The sequence below is a fragment of the Canis aureus genome, chromosome 1 (assembly GCF_053574225.1).
Source record: "Canis aureus isolate CA01 chromosome 1, VMU_Caureus_v.1.0, whole genome shotgun sequence".
Lineage (NCBI taxonomy): Eukaryota > Metazoa > Chordata > Mammalia > Carnivora > Canidae > Canis > Canis aureus.
The window spans coordinates 35,139,234-35,153,757 of NC_135611.1; the positions used below are offsets into that span (position 1 = coordinate 35,139,234).

Genomic DNA, 14,524 nt, shown 5'->3' on the forward strand with positions numbered 1-14,524 from the left:
ACAGACACTCATTTGATTTTTTTAATGTTTATTTGAACATTGGAAAAAGCAATTACTAAGCATTATCTAATATATCTGTATAGAATCCTTCTCTTACATGAAAAAAAAAATTCTTTAAGTTATTGGTTTGTTGTATATTCTTTCAACTTCTGTTCTATTCATTTGTATTCTATCACTAGTGGCTAGTACCATACTATACTTATTATATGTGAGCTTGTTTTCTATAGTAGCTATATTTTCTGGGGATCCATAACATCCTCTGGGGCCTTCTCCAGGGTTGGGGATTTTAAGCTCTTGATGGATCAGAATCAAGGTTGCTGGCACTGGATTTCTTGCATAAGCAGAGAACAGGACATCCCTGACACTTCTGTGAATATGGACTGGAAATTCTCCACTCTTCAGCTGGATTTTTAGAATAAATCAAGCTACCTACCTGAAGCCTAGGACAAAATACATTGACATGGCTTCAGAGAGCCAGGATAATAAAACTATGTAGAAATTCCTTCAAAATTATTGGATCCATAAAACCAGGCCAAAAGCAACACAAAACTGCTCAATAATATGGCCCAAGAGCAAGTGAAGTACCTAATTATCATGGAAGATAAATCATAGACCCAACAAATGGAAAAGTTAATTCCTGACAAAGTAAAAATATTAGACTCATTGGAAAAGGACTTGAATATTAATATATTTAAATCATTCAAAGATATAATGTATTTGATCTATGAAAGGGAGACAAGAAGTATAAATTCTTCCCAATCATACATTGAACATTTACCAATATTCAGATGTCACCAAGGAAATATCTTCAAATTATAAGAATCATCATAACAGAAATCATGGCATCCCCCCCATGCACTGAAATTAGAAATCTACATACCAAATCATGAATGATATAGCTTAAGGTAAAGAGAAATTTATTTAAAAAACAAATTATTGGAAACAAATTAGGTAAGTGTTCAACTCAGTTACAAAAGAAAACATTACACCTAAAGATTGTAATAAGTAAGACAAACTTTCCAGTAGGACTTATCAAGAAGAAAAAGAAGCCACAATGATATTAGAAATGATACATAATACAGATTTGATAGGGAATTAATAAATCATGAGCTAATATATCAATAACTTTATACTAATGATTTTGAGAAATTAGGTGAAATGGACAAGTTTACTTAAAATGCACTTCATGAAATTGACCCAAATAGAAATACAAAATTTAACAATTAAGAAAATTAAACTTCTATTCAGAATAGTCTTTGACCACGCATGGCACAAGAGGCTCTATACATATGTAGTTTTGCAAGTTTTTAGCAAGCCATCAAGAAATAGATAATCTTTGTATTATACCAAATATATAAAAACAAAATTAGAAAAGAGGGAAAACTACCCAGTTCATCCTATAATCTTAGCACTAAATGCAATCACAGGACTGAAAATGCAAAGTGAGGCCAAGCTCATTTATGTACTTGGAAACAGAAATTCAAACTAAATATTAGCAAATTTTGCCAGAGTTTACGTCATTTCATTGGTCTTTTTAAACTTTTCAAACTATTCTATTTGGTTTTTCTCTTTCTTTTTTTTTCTTTGCTACTAGGTTGAAAGTTTATCTTAAATCTTGCTTTCTTAATAAATGCATTTAAGGGTTAACATCCTCTTCTGAGTACTCAGTAGCACCTGGAATGGCAGTTCCATATCTAGAGCACACTGGTCCATACAGCCTGGACACTGCTTCCTCCTGAAGGTCACTGCCTGCCCTTTGGGGCTAGGGGCTATCCATTACTGTTGATGCCTTTCTGACTACCGCACCTACACAGGGTATGAAGAACTCTTTTTAAAAAACTTTTCCCTATGCATTTTGACCATATTCCTCTTCTTCACTTGACTTTGTTTTTCATCTTTCACTTATTCATTATAGCTTCTGATCCAAAGAGGCACCTTTTAAAATCTTCCAGGAAGGTTCTAGATTTTTTTCTTTAATTTTGTATTTTTAGGGGACTGTAGGGATTTGGGATGATAGGGGAAAGCTATAGCATTTAGTATGCTTTATATTTTGTGATAAACTTTATTTGTGATTAGTGGTAAGTTTTATAGTCTTGCATTTTACACTTAGGAATATGTTCCATTTTGAGTTAATTTTTTGTGGAAGGTGTAAGGTCTGTGTCTAGGTTCATTTCTTTTTCTATGGGGACATCAAGTTTTTCCAGCAAAACTAGAAAAGACTCCTTTCTCCACTGAATTGCCTTTGCTCCTTTATCAAAGACCAGTTGACTGTATTTGTGTAGGTTTATTCTGCTCCATTGATCTGTCTATTCTTTCTCTAACACCATACTGTCTTGATGACTGTAGCTTTATAATAAGTCTTGAAGTCAGGTAGTATCAGTCCTCCAACTTTGTTTATGTTGGCTATTCTAGGTCCATAAACTTTTGAAATAGCTTTACAAAATACCTTGCTGATATTTGATTGGAATTGCATTGAATAGACATATGATGTTGGAAAGAATTGACATCTTAAGAGTATTGAGTCTTCCTATATGTAAGCATGGAATATCCATTTATTTAGATATTCTTTTATTTCTTTCATCAGAATTTTGCAAATTTCCTCATATCAATCTTGTATGTATTTTGTTAGATCCACACCTAAGTATTTCATTTTTGGTATTAATGTAAACAGTGTCTTATTTTTTACTTTCAAATTCCAACCTTTGTTGCTGTTATATAGAAAAAGAATAAGCTTTTTCATATTAACCTTGCATTTTGAAAAACTTGTTATAATCATTTATTAGTTCCAAGAGTTTTTTGATTTATACTGTGAGATTTTCTAGATAAGCAATTCATATCATCTGAACAAAGAAAGCTTTATTTCTTCCTTCCTGATCATATCATCTGAACAAAGAAAGCTTTATTTCTTCCTTCCTGATCTATATACTTTTATTTCATTTTCCCATTTATATGTATTATATAAGGACTGATTAATAAGGACTTTCAGTTCAATGTTGAGTAGGGATGATAAGAGAGAACATCCTTGTCTTGCTCTTGATCTGAAGGAGAATGGATTTCTTACCATTTGTGTTAATGCTAACTGAAGGGTCTTAAAAAATGTTCTTTAATAAGTTCAGGAAGTTTCCCTGTTTATAGTTTGCAAAGATTCTTTAGCATGAATGAGCATTGGATTTTGTCATATGCTTTTTTTCCTTGAGTCTATTGATTTGATTATATGATTTATATCTTTAGCCTGTTGATGTGATGGATTACATTAATTGATTTTTGAATGTTGAACAAAACTTGCATGCCTAGCACAAATCCCACATGGTCATGCTGTATAATTTTTTATACATTATTAAATTTGATTTGTTAATAATTTGTTGAAGATTTTTACATCTGTATTCATGAGAGATACTCACCTCTAGTTTTCCCTGATGTAAATACACACTTTAATCAGTAATAATCATCAATTTTAATGAATGTACCGCACTAATGCAAGATATTAATGGTAGGGGAACCTGTGTGTGGCAGAGAGAGAGGGAGTATATGGAGACTTTCTGCTCAAATTTTCTGTATACCTAAAACTTTTTTTAAAAATTAAATCTATTAATGTAAATAAAATAAAAAGGAAAGAAAAAGTTGCCCTAAGGAAAGTTTTAGATCTGGCTCTGCCAGTAACTTTAGGCAAATCATTTAAATTTCAGAGCCTGTTTCATCATCTATAAAACAAAGGACCTAGAACAGTTGATCTTTAAGGTTTCCTCCAAATAGAAGAGTCATTCCGCCACTGTCAATATAAAGATGTCAGGCCTCCAATAAATATTAAGGTGGAAGAACAGGCTATTTTGAAAGAAAATAATCCATCAATTTAGGTAAAACTTAAAGGAACATCACTACACAATTCTTGAAAATAAATTACACTGAATATAGTTATTGGATAAATCCGGAATCAGATGTAGTTTTTGTGAAAGGAATAATGGAGAAATGAGGCATAAATAGGTATTGATGAAGCGTTCATTTAAAGAAGATAGAGCTCAAGTGTGTCAAAGATAACTTCAGATGACTTTGGTGCTATGAAATTAAACGATATGGTCAAATGATAACAAAGATTGTCAGTAATGGAAGTTTCGTGAAGGTTATTAAAAGTGGTTTGTGGGCCTGTGGGAGTCTTATCTCAAATTTTCCCATCCTTATGAATCAGATAATGGCATCGAAAAAGATGCTGAAATACAGATGTTGTTTCTGCCCAATATGTTTCTGTCCGATATCAGTGTGGGGGCAACAGGCAGTTGGGGGAAGGTGGGGTGTCAAAACTGTAGACTCTGAGGAAACACAACCCTAATTACATGGCTTATCAGTAGCAGAAGGGGAATTAGAACCTGGGATGGGATATGCACTGACTGGCATCATCAGGTGGCATGATATAGTGATTAAGAACCTCAAAACTTGGTTTTCTATCCTAGCTTTGACATTTACTGGCTGTATGATCTTGGGCAGTTTACTTAATTTTCTCTATGCCTCCATTTGCTCTTAATTAAAATGGGGATAATAATAGTAACCATCCTTAGTGAGGAGACAATGAGTTAATATTTGTAAAGTGTTTATATTAAAGCCTGACCTACAGTAAGTATTACCTGAGTGTTTATTAAATTAATAAAATACATAAATTTAAATTCTGGTCTTAGTACTATCCTACTATCCTCTGATTCAGCACTTTTTAAAGCATGCCAAGAAATAACCCCAATTACCTATCTGTACCATCATTTAGCTGCATGTAATGAAACACCCTAATACATGACTTTAAGCAAATAGGGGGTTATTTTTCCCATATCGTAAGAAGTCTGCAAGGAGGCAGGCTGCTATTGGCATTGGCTCAGCAGGTTATGGATGTCAGGGCCAATATCTCTGGTTATTTTCCTCATACTGAGAAAATGGCTACTAAAGTTCTAATCATCATATCACTGTGAAACAGGAAAAATAAGACTAGGGAAAAGCGGTGTTAGCAAAATATTCCTTAGAAGTCCTTCCAGCAATTTCCATCTTTACTCAGAATCATGGCATGGCCTAAACAGATCATTGTCTTCACAGATAACCTTTCAAAGATCCTTACAGGTGTCTTATCTTCTTCTGTGTTCAGACTCCAGGTGTCAGTGATGTGAACAATTCACCTGCTAATTTTGACACATGAATTTTTGCGAAGAATGGAAAGTGGATGCCCAGCTCCGGGGGCGAGGTGTCAGAACTAGCCTTGGCTCCAGCAGGCCTGCTTGGCTCCCAAGGTTTTCCTGCGGGTTGAGGGAGGCGGGAGTTCTCTCTGCTCTTAGTTGGCCAACTTCACAGATAATTTAATCTGGCTTCTGGCACTTGGCTGGATGGCTTGATGCTACCATCTCTCATGGCAAATCTGTTTTCTGAAAACAAAATGATGGTGTTTGGTTTAATTTTGTCAAACTCTTCTTTTGTACTGGATGTTTATTATGCTAGCTTCTAAACTGGACTTTTAACCAGCTCTGAGGATAACTAACACAGAGGGCCAATAAATGGACTGCAGACATTTTAGCTGCCCTTAATTCTTGGAAAAGGTTGCTTTATATGGTAAAAAGTAGCTACCCATCCCACCATCCCTGCATTCCACATTTCTGTAATACTGCCTGACTGCAGAGGCTCATAGTTCTCCCAAAGTCTTGCCTTTTATGGACAAAGAGTCTGGGACCCAAGGAATAGTTTAATTAGCTGCTTCATGGAATCTCAAACTATTGAGAAATATGCTTTCCATCTTACACAAGAGAAAGAATGTTCTGTGACAGCTGCATCCCCAGTGAATTGGCCACTTCCACGTGAAGGGCATCTTAGGGCAATCCCCTGCCAGGAGGGTGATGATGTTGTCCCAGTGATGCTCCTGAGGTGCCCCATCAAAACATGCTACAATTGCCATTTAGTATAATGTGAAAGGGCATTTCAAATGGCACGTCTTTGCATTATTGGAAGAGTTCTGTCAGAGCTGAGCCTTAAGAGATGAATAGACTTTCAACAGATGAAGAAAGTGATATGAATTAGTTGTACCCAAGGAGCATAGAAGAGTAAAAATAAATGTTGTGTTTTGGGGGAAAATAAGTATTCTGATGATAATGGGATACATAATATTTTATTTTATTTATTTTTAAAGATTTTATTTATTTATTCATGAGACACACAGAGAGGCAGAGGCACAGGCAGAGGGAGAGGGAGAGGCAGGCTCCTCGCAGGGAGCCTGACGTGGGACTCGATCCCTGGACTCCAGGATCATGCCCTGGGCTGAAGGCAGATACTAAACCGCTGAGCCACCCAGGGATCCCCAATACAAAATATTTTAAAAGGTATACTCGTGTTAGTTGAAACACTGAGTTAAGGTTATGGATGTCAGGGCCAATATCTCAGATAAACTATGGAAGACATTGAGCACCATTATAAGAAAGTGGGATTTCCTGAAGGCCATGGGAAATCACTATTTTTGATGAGAGGAGTGATTTAATCTGACCTACAGTTTCAGGAGGATAATTCTAGTGGCAGGCAGTGGTGTGGAGATCCAAGGATAGAGGCAAAAGTAACAGAGTTTATTTCAGAAGGTAATAGTGGTATAAGTAGAAATTAAGGCTCAGATATGACGAATGTTGCAGAGAAAAAATATTATTAGAATTTAACTATCAGTTGGATGTTGTGGTAGAAACTGGTAGTGGTCTCCCAATGTTTGTTTTCTTTCCTGTATTAGATGCCTAGAGATGCTATTTTTTTAAAGATCTTATTTATTTATTTATTTATTTATTTATTATTTATTTATTCATGAGAGAGAGAGAGAGAGAGAGAGAGAGGCAGAGACACAGGCAGAGAGACAAGCAGGCTCCATGCAGGGAGCCTGATGTGGGACTTAATCCAGGACTCCAGGATCACACCCGGGGCCGAAGGCAGGCGCTAAACTGCTGAGCCACCCAGGGATCCCCCCCGCCTCTTTTTTTTTAATTCCTAGAGATGCTATTAACAAAGTACCACACACTGGAGGACTTAAACAGCAGAAATTTGTTGTCTCATAATTCTGGAGCCTAGAAATCAAGATATCAGCAGGGTTGGTCCCTACTAAGGCCCATGAAGGTAAATCTGTTCCAACCTTTGCCTAGCTTCTGGGGACAGTTTGCACTCCTTGGCATTCCTTGGCTTGTCATGACTCTAGTCTCTGCCTCCATCTTGACATGGCATTCATCCTGAGTGACTCTGTCTTTTTATAAGGACTCCAGTTGTATTGGCTTAAAGATCTACCATCTGCCAGTATGATATCATCTTAACTAATTGCATCTGCAATGACCCTATCTCCAAATAAGACACTTTCTGAGGTAGTAGGGATATGAACTTCAACATACATTCTTTGGGGGGGAAATTCAACCCATAACATCCCTTTTCCACACTAATGGAACCCTGATTTGGGGCTGGGTACATGACCACCCAGAATGGAGGCCGCTTTTACTAGCTGTGGCCATGTGGAAGAGTGCTGGCTAATGAGGTGAAGGTGGAATCATGTGGCATCTTCCATAAATCTTCCTTAAGGGACAGTGTACATACGCTCTTTTCACTCATCTTCATATTTTCCTTCATCCTGCTTCAAGGAATAGAGTTGTCAATTACAGCCAAAGTAGCCTTAACTTTTATAGGTGATGAGGAGGAGTGAGTGACAGTTATTTTGGACACCCTGGATAAGATGTTAACATGGAACTCTTTCAAAATGATAATTAAAAAGTCCCTACCTACAGCTGACACAAGCATACAGATGTGTGTGTGTGTGTGTGTGTGTGTGTGTGTTGGCACACAAACTTGCAAAATTTTAATTGCAATGCATTTACACAGGCATTTATTCTGGTTTTTAATAGACCAAATTATGCACTGTAACTTACAATTAGCTTTATTTAATTATGTTACATGCCTGTCCTCTGAAAGATTTGAGCTTAAGACAGCTGAGATATCTTTAAACGTCTGCTTAATATTTGTTTAGAATAGAGGCTGAAGGCTATGGGGAAGAAGGCCCCTCTCACCTCTACGACCCAGAGCAATTGAGTTCTAGTCCCAAACTCTTATACATAGTTCATCCAGCAAACCAAAAGTATGTAATTACCCTGACATCACTGGGGAGAATAATTTTAGCAATGATTTGTTGTTACTCTAGATCCTGTAGATCTCTCTTATCTGTCATCCTATCACCTAAGTTGTTTCTGAAAATGTTTCTTCTAACAATGCTCCATCCCCTCCCTGAGAATTCTGGTGAATGAGTTACCTACAGCTTGCCATATTTCCAGAGATACTTTAGTATTAAGAAACTGGCACCTCTAGGCCATCTGGCTCCATCCTGACGTTTCTAATATAACATGTTGGTGCTGTAACCAGAGAATAGGAATGCTACAGAGTGTCTAGAGAAAGAAATAATAAGTACAATAAGTACATGTAGATTTTGAATCACCAGTAAGTCATCCAAGTAGATCGTTCAGAGCAGGAAGACCACATATTTCCTGAAGAGGGATTTTATTTGAGAGAGAGAGAGAGAGAGAGAGAGAGCGCAAGCATGCACATGGGAGCAGGGGGGAGGGGCAGAGGGAGAGAGACAATCTCAAGCAGACTCTCCAACAAGCAAAGAGCCCGACAATCTCAAGCAGACTCTCCAACAAGCAAAGAGCCCGACGTGGAACTCAATCCCACAACCCTAAGATCATGACCTGAGTCAAAATCTAAAGTCTGACAGTCAACCAACTGAGCCACCCAGGTGCCCCTGAAGAGGGAAAGTTAAAATAGATTTATGCCAAGTCCTGCTGGATGTGCTGGATCTGGATACATGCACACAAAGATATGTCCCAAGCAAGATGAGTATCATTGACAAATGCACTGACAGACTTCAGGGAGTAAGGAGAATGTTGCAGATCTATATGTGATCTATCTGGTGATTTGTGCATAATCTCAACACTATCTTTTCTATAGCTTTTCAGTGGCTTTCCATAGAATCCTTGGTTTTTACCAATCTCATAATTTAGTAGAGTTCTCTATAGCAAACACAGTCCATTTTTAAATCTGTGAAAACTGCTGTGACCAGCAATATCAGCACAACTGTAATGGCTGCTGCTCATTTAGCTTGTAAATAACTACTCTTCCCACTTAATAGCAAAAAAATCTGACTAATGAAATGCAATGGTACTGAGTTTCATATCTAAGGTAATTTTTAAAAATCAATGGTACTGAGTTTCATATCTAAGGTAATTTTTAAAAATCTCTAATTAGCATCAATTGTTGGGAAAAAGTATGATTTTTTACCTACTTCTTTTACTTAGATTTTTTAAAGTTTATTTGACAGTCAAGAGAGAGAACACAAGCAGGGGGAGAAACAGGCAGAGGGAGAGGGAGAAGCAGGCTCCCCACTGAGCAGGTGGCCTGATGTGGGTGGGCCTTGATCCCTGAACCCTGGGAACATGACCTGAGCCAAAGGTAGATGCTCAATTGACTGAGCCACCTAGGATCCCCTTTTATTTAGATCTTAATCTTTCCCAGCTGCCTTCTAGGGCAAAACAGCTCTCCTTGGCACCTCAGTTCATATAAACATTTATAAAGAAACACACACATTAGATGATAAAAGAGTGGTTTCTTAAATGGGTTTTAGCTATAAATAATGCTTAAAAAGTGACTTTCTCAATTCAAAATGCTGTCATTACACTGAATTTATAGTGACAAAAGAAAACCTGGAAACAATCTAAATGTCAAAAAGAGAAAAGTTTAAGAAAAATATGATATTCATATTATGTCATGCTATGCAATTGTTAAGCATGATTTTATAGAGTTTTATTTTTATTTATTTATTTATTTATTTATTTATTTATTTATTTATTATTTATTTTTAAAGATTTTATTTATTTATTCATGATAGACATAGAGAGAGAGAGGTAGAGGGAGAAGCAGGCTCCATGCCGGGAGCCTGACGCGGGACTCGATCCTGGGATTCCAGGATCACGCCCTGGGCCAAAGGGAGGCACTAAACCACTGAGCCACCCAGGGATCCCCGATTTTATAGAGTTTTAAATAGCAAGAGAACATTCTTATTAAATACAAGTTGCTTGATGCAAATTGTTACATAGTATGTCACAAGTAGCTATGTATGTATTGTAAACAGACTGGTCTGTGCTGTATGTTTGTAGTGTTTTCTCTGGTTGATGAGAGCAGGAGCAATTTTTTAATCTTCCTTTTTTAATATCACACATAAGCTGCTTTTGTAAAAAGGAAAAAATAAGCAACCCAAAGGGATCTTTTCTATAGCACCAAGGGTATTTTCCTCATGTCCAAGAAATACATCCCAACTTTTACCCTTGTGGTGCAGACAAATATGGAAGGAAAAGGATTTGCTCAAATATATTGATATTGTTAGAAAATGCTTATCTAATGCAAACACAGAACCAAATGAAATGCATAAACATTGACTATTATAAGGGTATGCATATATATAATTCTTCCTTTTGAATTTTAAGCAAAGACCACAGCTATATAAAGTTGGCTACTTGGAATACAACATAAGGGAGACACAGGGGTCCTTGTCATTTCCAAGATTAGCAAGGATTATCATCACCAATATGTCAGACACCCTTTCCTGAAAGAAAGAAAGAAAGAAAGAAAGAAAGAAAGAAAGAAAGAAAGAAAGAAAGAAAGAAAGAATCTATACCAGTTTTTAGAAGTTCTTAAGGAAGAGTATGTCCAGCCTATACACTACAGACTAAGAGTTAAAAGCTATTACAATAGTCAAACAACACTAAGGTAACTAGAATTTAAGATAGGGTCTTAAAATCTTTCAGTGGGAAACATATTTCTATGAACCTCAACTGGGTAAAGGTATTCTCCTTTATCACCACTAATTGTGTGGTAGAATGAAAAAGCTAAAAAAGTGACAGGCAGGTATTTCTTCTCTAGGGTGAAAAACAGTATTTTCTAATTCAATACAGAATTACCATAGAAATATGTATCAGTAAATAATGTATTACAGTTCCTAAAATGGGGCTACTTTTACTGAGTGAAAATTTAAGTGAAATTTTAAGCAATATCCCATTATATTATTTACACTATAAAAACAATCTCTGTGTAAATTTTTCTCACACACACAAAAAAATACCTGTAAAACATAACTAAGATTATTAGATATGGTATAAAAAGCCAAAAAACAAACAAACAAACAAACAAAAACCCCAACCTGGACATGCTAACAGTGAACAAGAAGAAGTTCCAAAAATTGTAGACTGACATCCCATAAAATATTTGAGTAACGGTTTATGCTGATGTTTCATTAAAAAAAAAAAAAAGAAAACAACAAAAAAACCCCTCCAGGAGCACCTGGATGACTCAGTGGGCTAAGTGTCTGACTCTTGATTCCTGCTCTGGTCATGATCTCAAGATTGAGATCCATACTCATGTTGGTCTCCACCCTGGGCCTGAAGCCTTCTTGCTTAGAATTGCTCCATCTCCCTCTGGCCCACAGATATCCATCTCCTGCTCCAAAACAAAACAAAATAAAACAAGAACTCCACAAAGCTATTTAATAATGATTATCACATGCAGAATAACAAAATCAAGCCCATTAGAATGGGTTCAAACTGTTATTTGACTGCTATAATTATTTATTTAAAAAGAAACTGATCATAGACTAAAATCTTAAATGACTTTATGAAAATGTTATATTTTCTAACGATGGGAATGAGAATTTTATTAATGGTTTTCTAAAATGTATGGCAGGAAGGGTATACCAAACTTTGAGACTATCAGATTAACTTGTAAAACTTTATTAAGGACCTAGTAAGATCTTTAGTAGATCCACTTTTTCACTTTGCAATCTTAAGAACGTGACAAAAAGAAATAGATCCAATTTTTGCATGGACGTGTTGCATATTGCAACATATTGCATGGACTACAATTATTGATAATGAATAACTTTATGCTAGTAGAATGTTCTCGGAGTTACCTTGATTTTTGTGATATCAATTTCGGTTTTTTTTTTTTTTAAGATTTTATTTTTTTGAGAGGCAGAGTAAGCGAGAGAGAGAATAGGAGTGGGGGGAGGGAGAGAGAGAAGCAGACTCCCTGGGAGCAGGAAGCCCTACGCCGGGTTGGATGGCAGGAGTCTGGGATCCTGACCTGAGCCAAAAGCAGACACTTAACCAGGTAAGCCACGCAGGTGCCCCTTGACATCAATGTCTATTAGTATAATTATAAGGCAAAACAAACAAACAAGCAAACAAACCAACCAACCAACCCCTACGGGTTTCTCTATTTTGGCTTAGAGTTTGATTGGAAATTTTCAGGAAAACATCCCTGAGTTGCTACTTTCTCTTTATCTCGAACACTCCGCTTTCCCTGCCCCCTACTCCACATTCAGTGACTCAGAGACTACTATTTGGAGAGGACACCTGTTTTCAATGGATCCACAGGAAATACCTATGTTGTCTTTTCACAATCTGACCCTGCATCTGGCTGGCTGAAATGTGATCATGATATTTAAAAAATAAAAAAAAAAAAATGCTGCCCACAGGCTGAGGCAACTTCGCTGCGACAGCATTTACTGGAAGGCATTTATTTTCCTTCCATGAAGCTCTGGTGTCGTACGTTAGGAAAAAAAAAAGGGGGGGGCGGGGCGGGGAAGAGCAATGCCAGTTTAACCCTCAAAGGACAAGTATTAAGTTACACACTCGAGTTTTGCTTCCAAACTCAGAGGGGGATGTTTCGAAGCAGAACCAGTCTTGAAGCAGAAACAGTTGCCTGCCTGACACCCCTTTCTCTAGGACCCTTGTTTATAAACCTCCTGTCCAAAGTTCCCAGGCCGCCGTGTCGCACCACGCATGGGCAGGCTGTTTGCAGACCTCGTGCGGCGGAGCCCGGGCAGCCCCCGCACGCCCCGCCCCGGCCCGCCCCGCCCGCAGGTGCCACCCGCCGCGCGCTCCCCGAGCCCCGCCGCCCTCGGAGCCCGCCCACCTGACGCCCAGGGGGCGCCCCCGCCCGGCCTCCCGGGGCCCCGCGCACCAGGAGCGGAATGACGGAGATGACGAAAGAGCTGACGTCACGGCGCCCGGCCGCCGCCGCCCCGCCCCGCCCCGCCCCCCCGCGCAGGTCGCCGGGCGCTCGCGGTCGCCGTCCCGCGGGGCGCGCCCGCCCCAGACCCCGCCCCGCCCCGCCGCGCCGCGCCGCCCCGCGCCGAGCCAGGGATCCCCCGGCGCCCGCCCCCGCGCGGCCTGCGCCGCCCGCGCCGCCCCGCCCCGCCCCGCCCCGCCCCGCCCCGCCCCGCCGTCCAGCAGCCAGGCCTCTCGCGAACATGGCGCTCGTCCCGTGCCAGGTGCTGCGGGTGGCGATCCTGCTGTCCTACTGCTCTATCCTGTGCAACTACAAGGCCATCGAGATGCCCTCGCATCAGACCTACGGCGGGAGCTGGAAATTCCTGACGTTCATTGATCTGGTAAGGCCTTGCGCTCCCCTCCCCCGTCCGCCCCGCACCGAGTCCGCGTGTGTGCAGGGGTGGGTGGGTGCGGGCACCTGCGCGCGCGCCTCCAGCCTCCAGCCTCCTCCAGCCTCCAGCCGTGTCCTCGCCTCTTCCCCAGTGCTTGCGTCTGAAGGCCTGGCTGCCCCCGCAGCAGCACCTCCCGACCACCGGTTACCAGGTAGCTGGGGCGCGAACGGAGGTGGGCGCAGCCAGGTGGTGGGCTATGTGGAGGGGAACGCAGACCTGCTGCTAAGAGGTGACACGGAAAGAATCGCAACTTAACAAATGGATCAGACGACCTTGATCGTGAGTGGCCTCAGACCCATTCGCCCTCAGCGTGCTTTCCAGAGCACTCACCGTGGGATCAAGTTGCAGCGACTGTTGGAAACTGGGTATTGTATTGTCGAATCACTTGGACCTTGCTCTGAAAGGACCACAGTCCTGGTAAAGAAGAGAAAGCGCCTAATAAAGTTGTCTTCTTTGCATCTCTTTTCTTGCCCATTGTCAGTAATTTACTTCTAACTTTTCTCCCAGAAACATTAGGGGAGAGGTTTTCAAAATGCATTACCAGTATGACTTTACACTCCTTATATTTCCACTTAAAAGTGTGTAATAGTTTGCAAACGCAGCTCTGTTGGCACAATAGGATAGCCTTGGCAGTTGCAGTTGTTTCTGTTTGTTTTGTTTTGTTTGTTTAAAAAAAAAAAAAAAAGCTTATCCACTTCTGGCACTAAAAAGGCTAGAGCATAAGAATATGAGCATAAGGCCCAATAATGATATGGGGTGAAATCTAGGAGCTTGAGGGTGAAAGGTGACTAATTTAGACTGGGTGAAACACACACTCACCAATGACCAAATATGGATAGAGGGTTAGAACAAATCAAGGAATTCCAAGGCCTAGAGGAAAGGTAGAAGCAAATCCTGGGATGACAGAACTGCCCATTCAAGATTATACACAAGGTAGACTGCATAATCAAGATTATAATCTATAATTGTTGACTCTCCATTTTGATGAAGAGAACATAATATGTG

At 39.5% G+C, this 14,524-nt stretch overlaps 1 protein-coding gene and 1 long non-coding RNA gene across 18 annotated transcripts in view; one reads left to right on the plus strand and one right to left on the minus strand.

Annotated features, from left to right (window-relative positions):
• Positions 1-668: 668 nt before the first annotated feature.
• On the minus strand, positions 669-13,165 carry LOC144312538 (uncharacterized). The gene is made up of 2 exons (XR_013378039.1): positions 13,039-13,165; positions 669-5,393 (listed from the first exon to the last, which is right to left on the minus strand). It is a non-coding gene; the product is annotated as an uncharacterized LOC144312538 (long non-coding RNA).
• Positions 13,166-13,280: 115 nt separating this feature from the next.
• Positions 13,281-14,524, plus strand: part of AIG1 (androgen induced 1) — a 242,083-nt gene continuing 240,839 nt past the window's right edge. For 16 of the 17 annotated variants that reach the window (XR_013378059.1, XR_013378058.1, XR_013378083.1 and 13 more), the window contains exon 1: positions 13,281-13,468. Coding sequence is in view for 14 of the 17 variants with exons in the window: in XM_077895395.1 (XP_077751521.1) it covers positions 13,328-13,468 (141 nt within the window). In the remaining 3 variants the exon portion in view is untranslated. Of the gene's footprint in view, positions 13,469-13,610; positions 13,982-14,524 lie in introns of those variants that run through there. The other variant, XM_077895496.1, reaches the window with a different exon arrangement.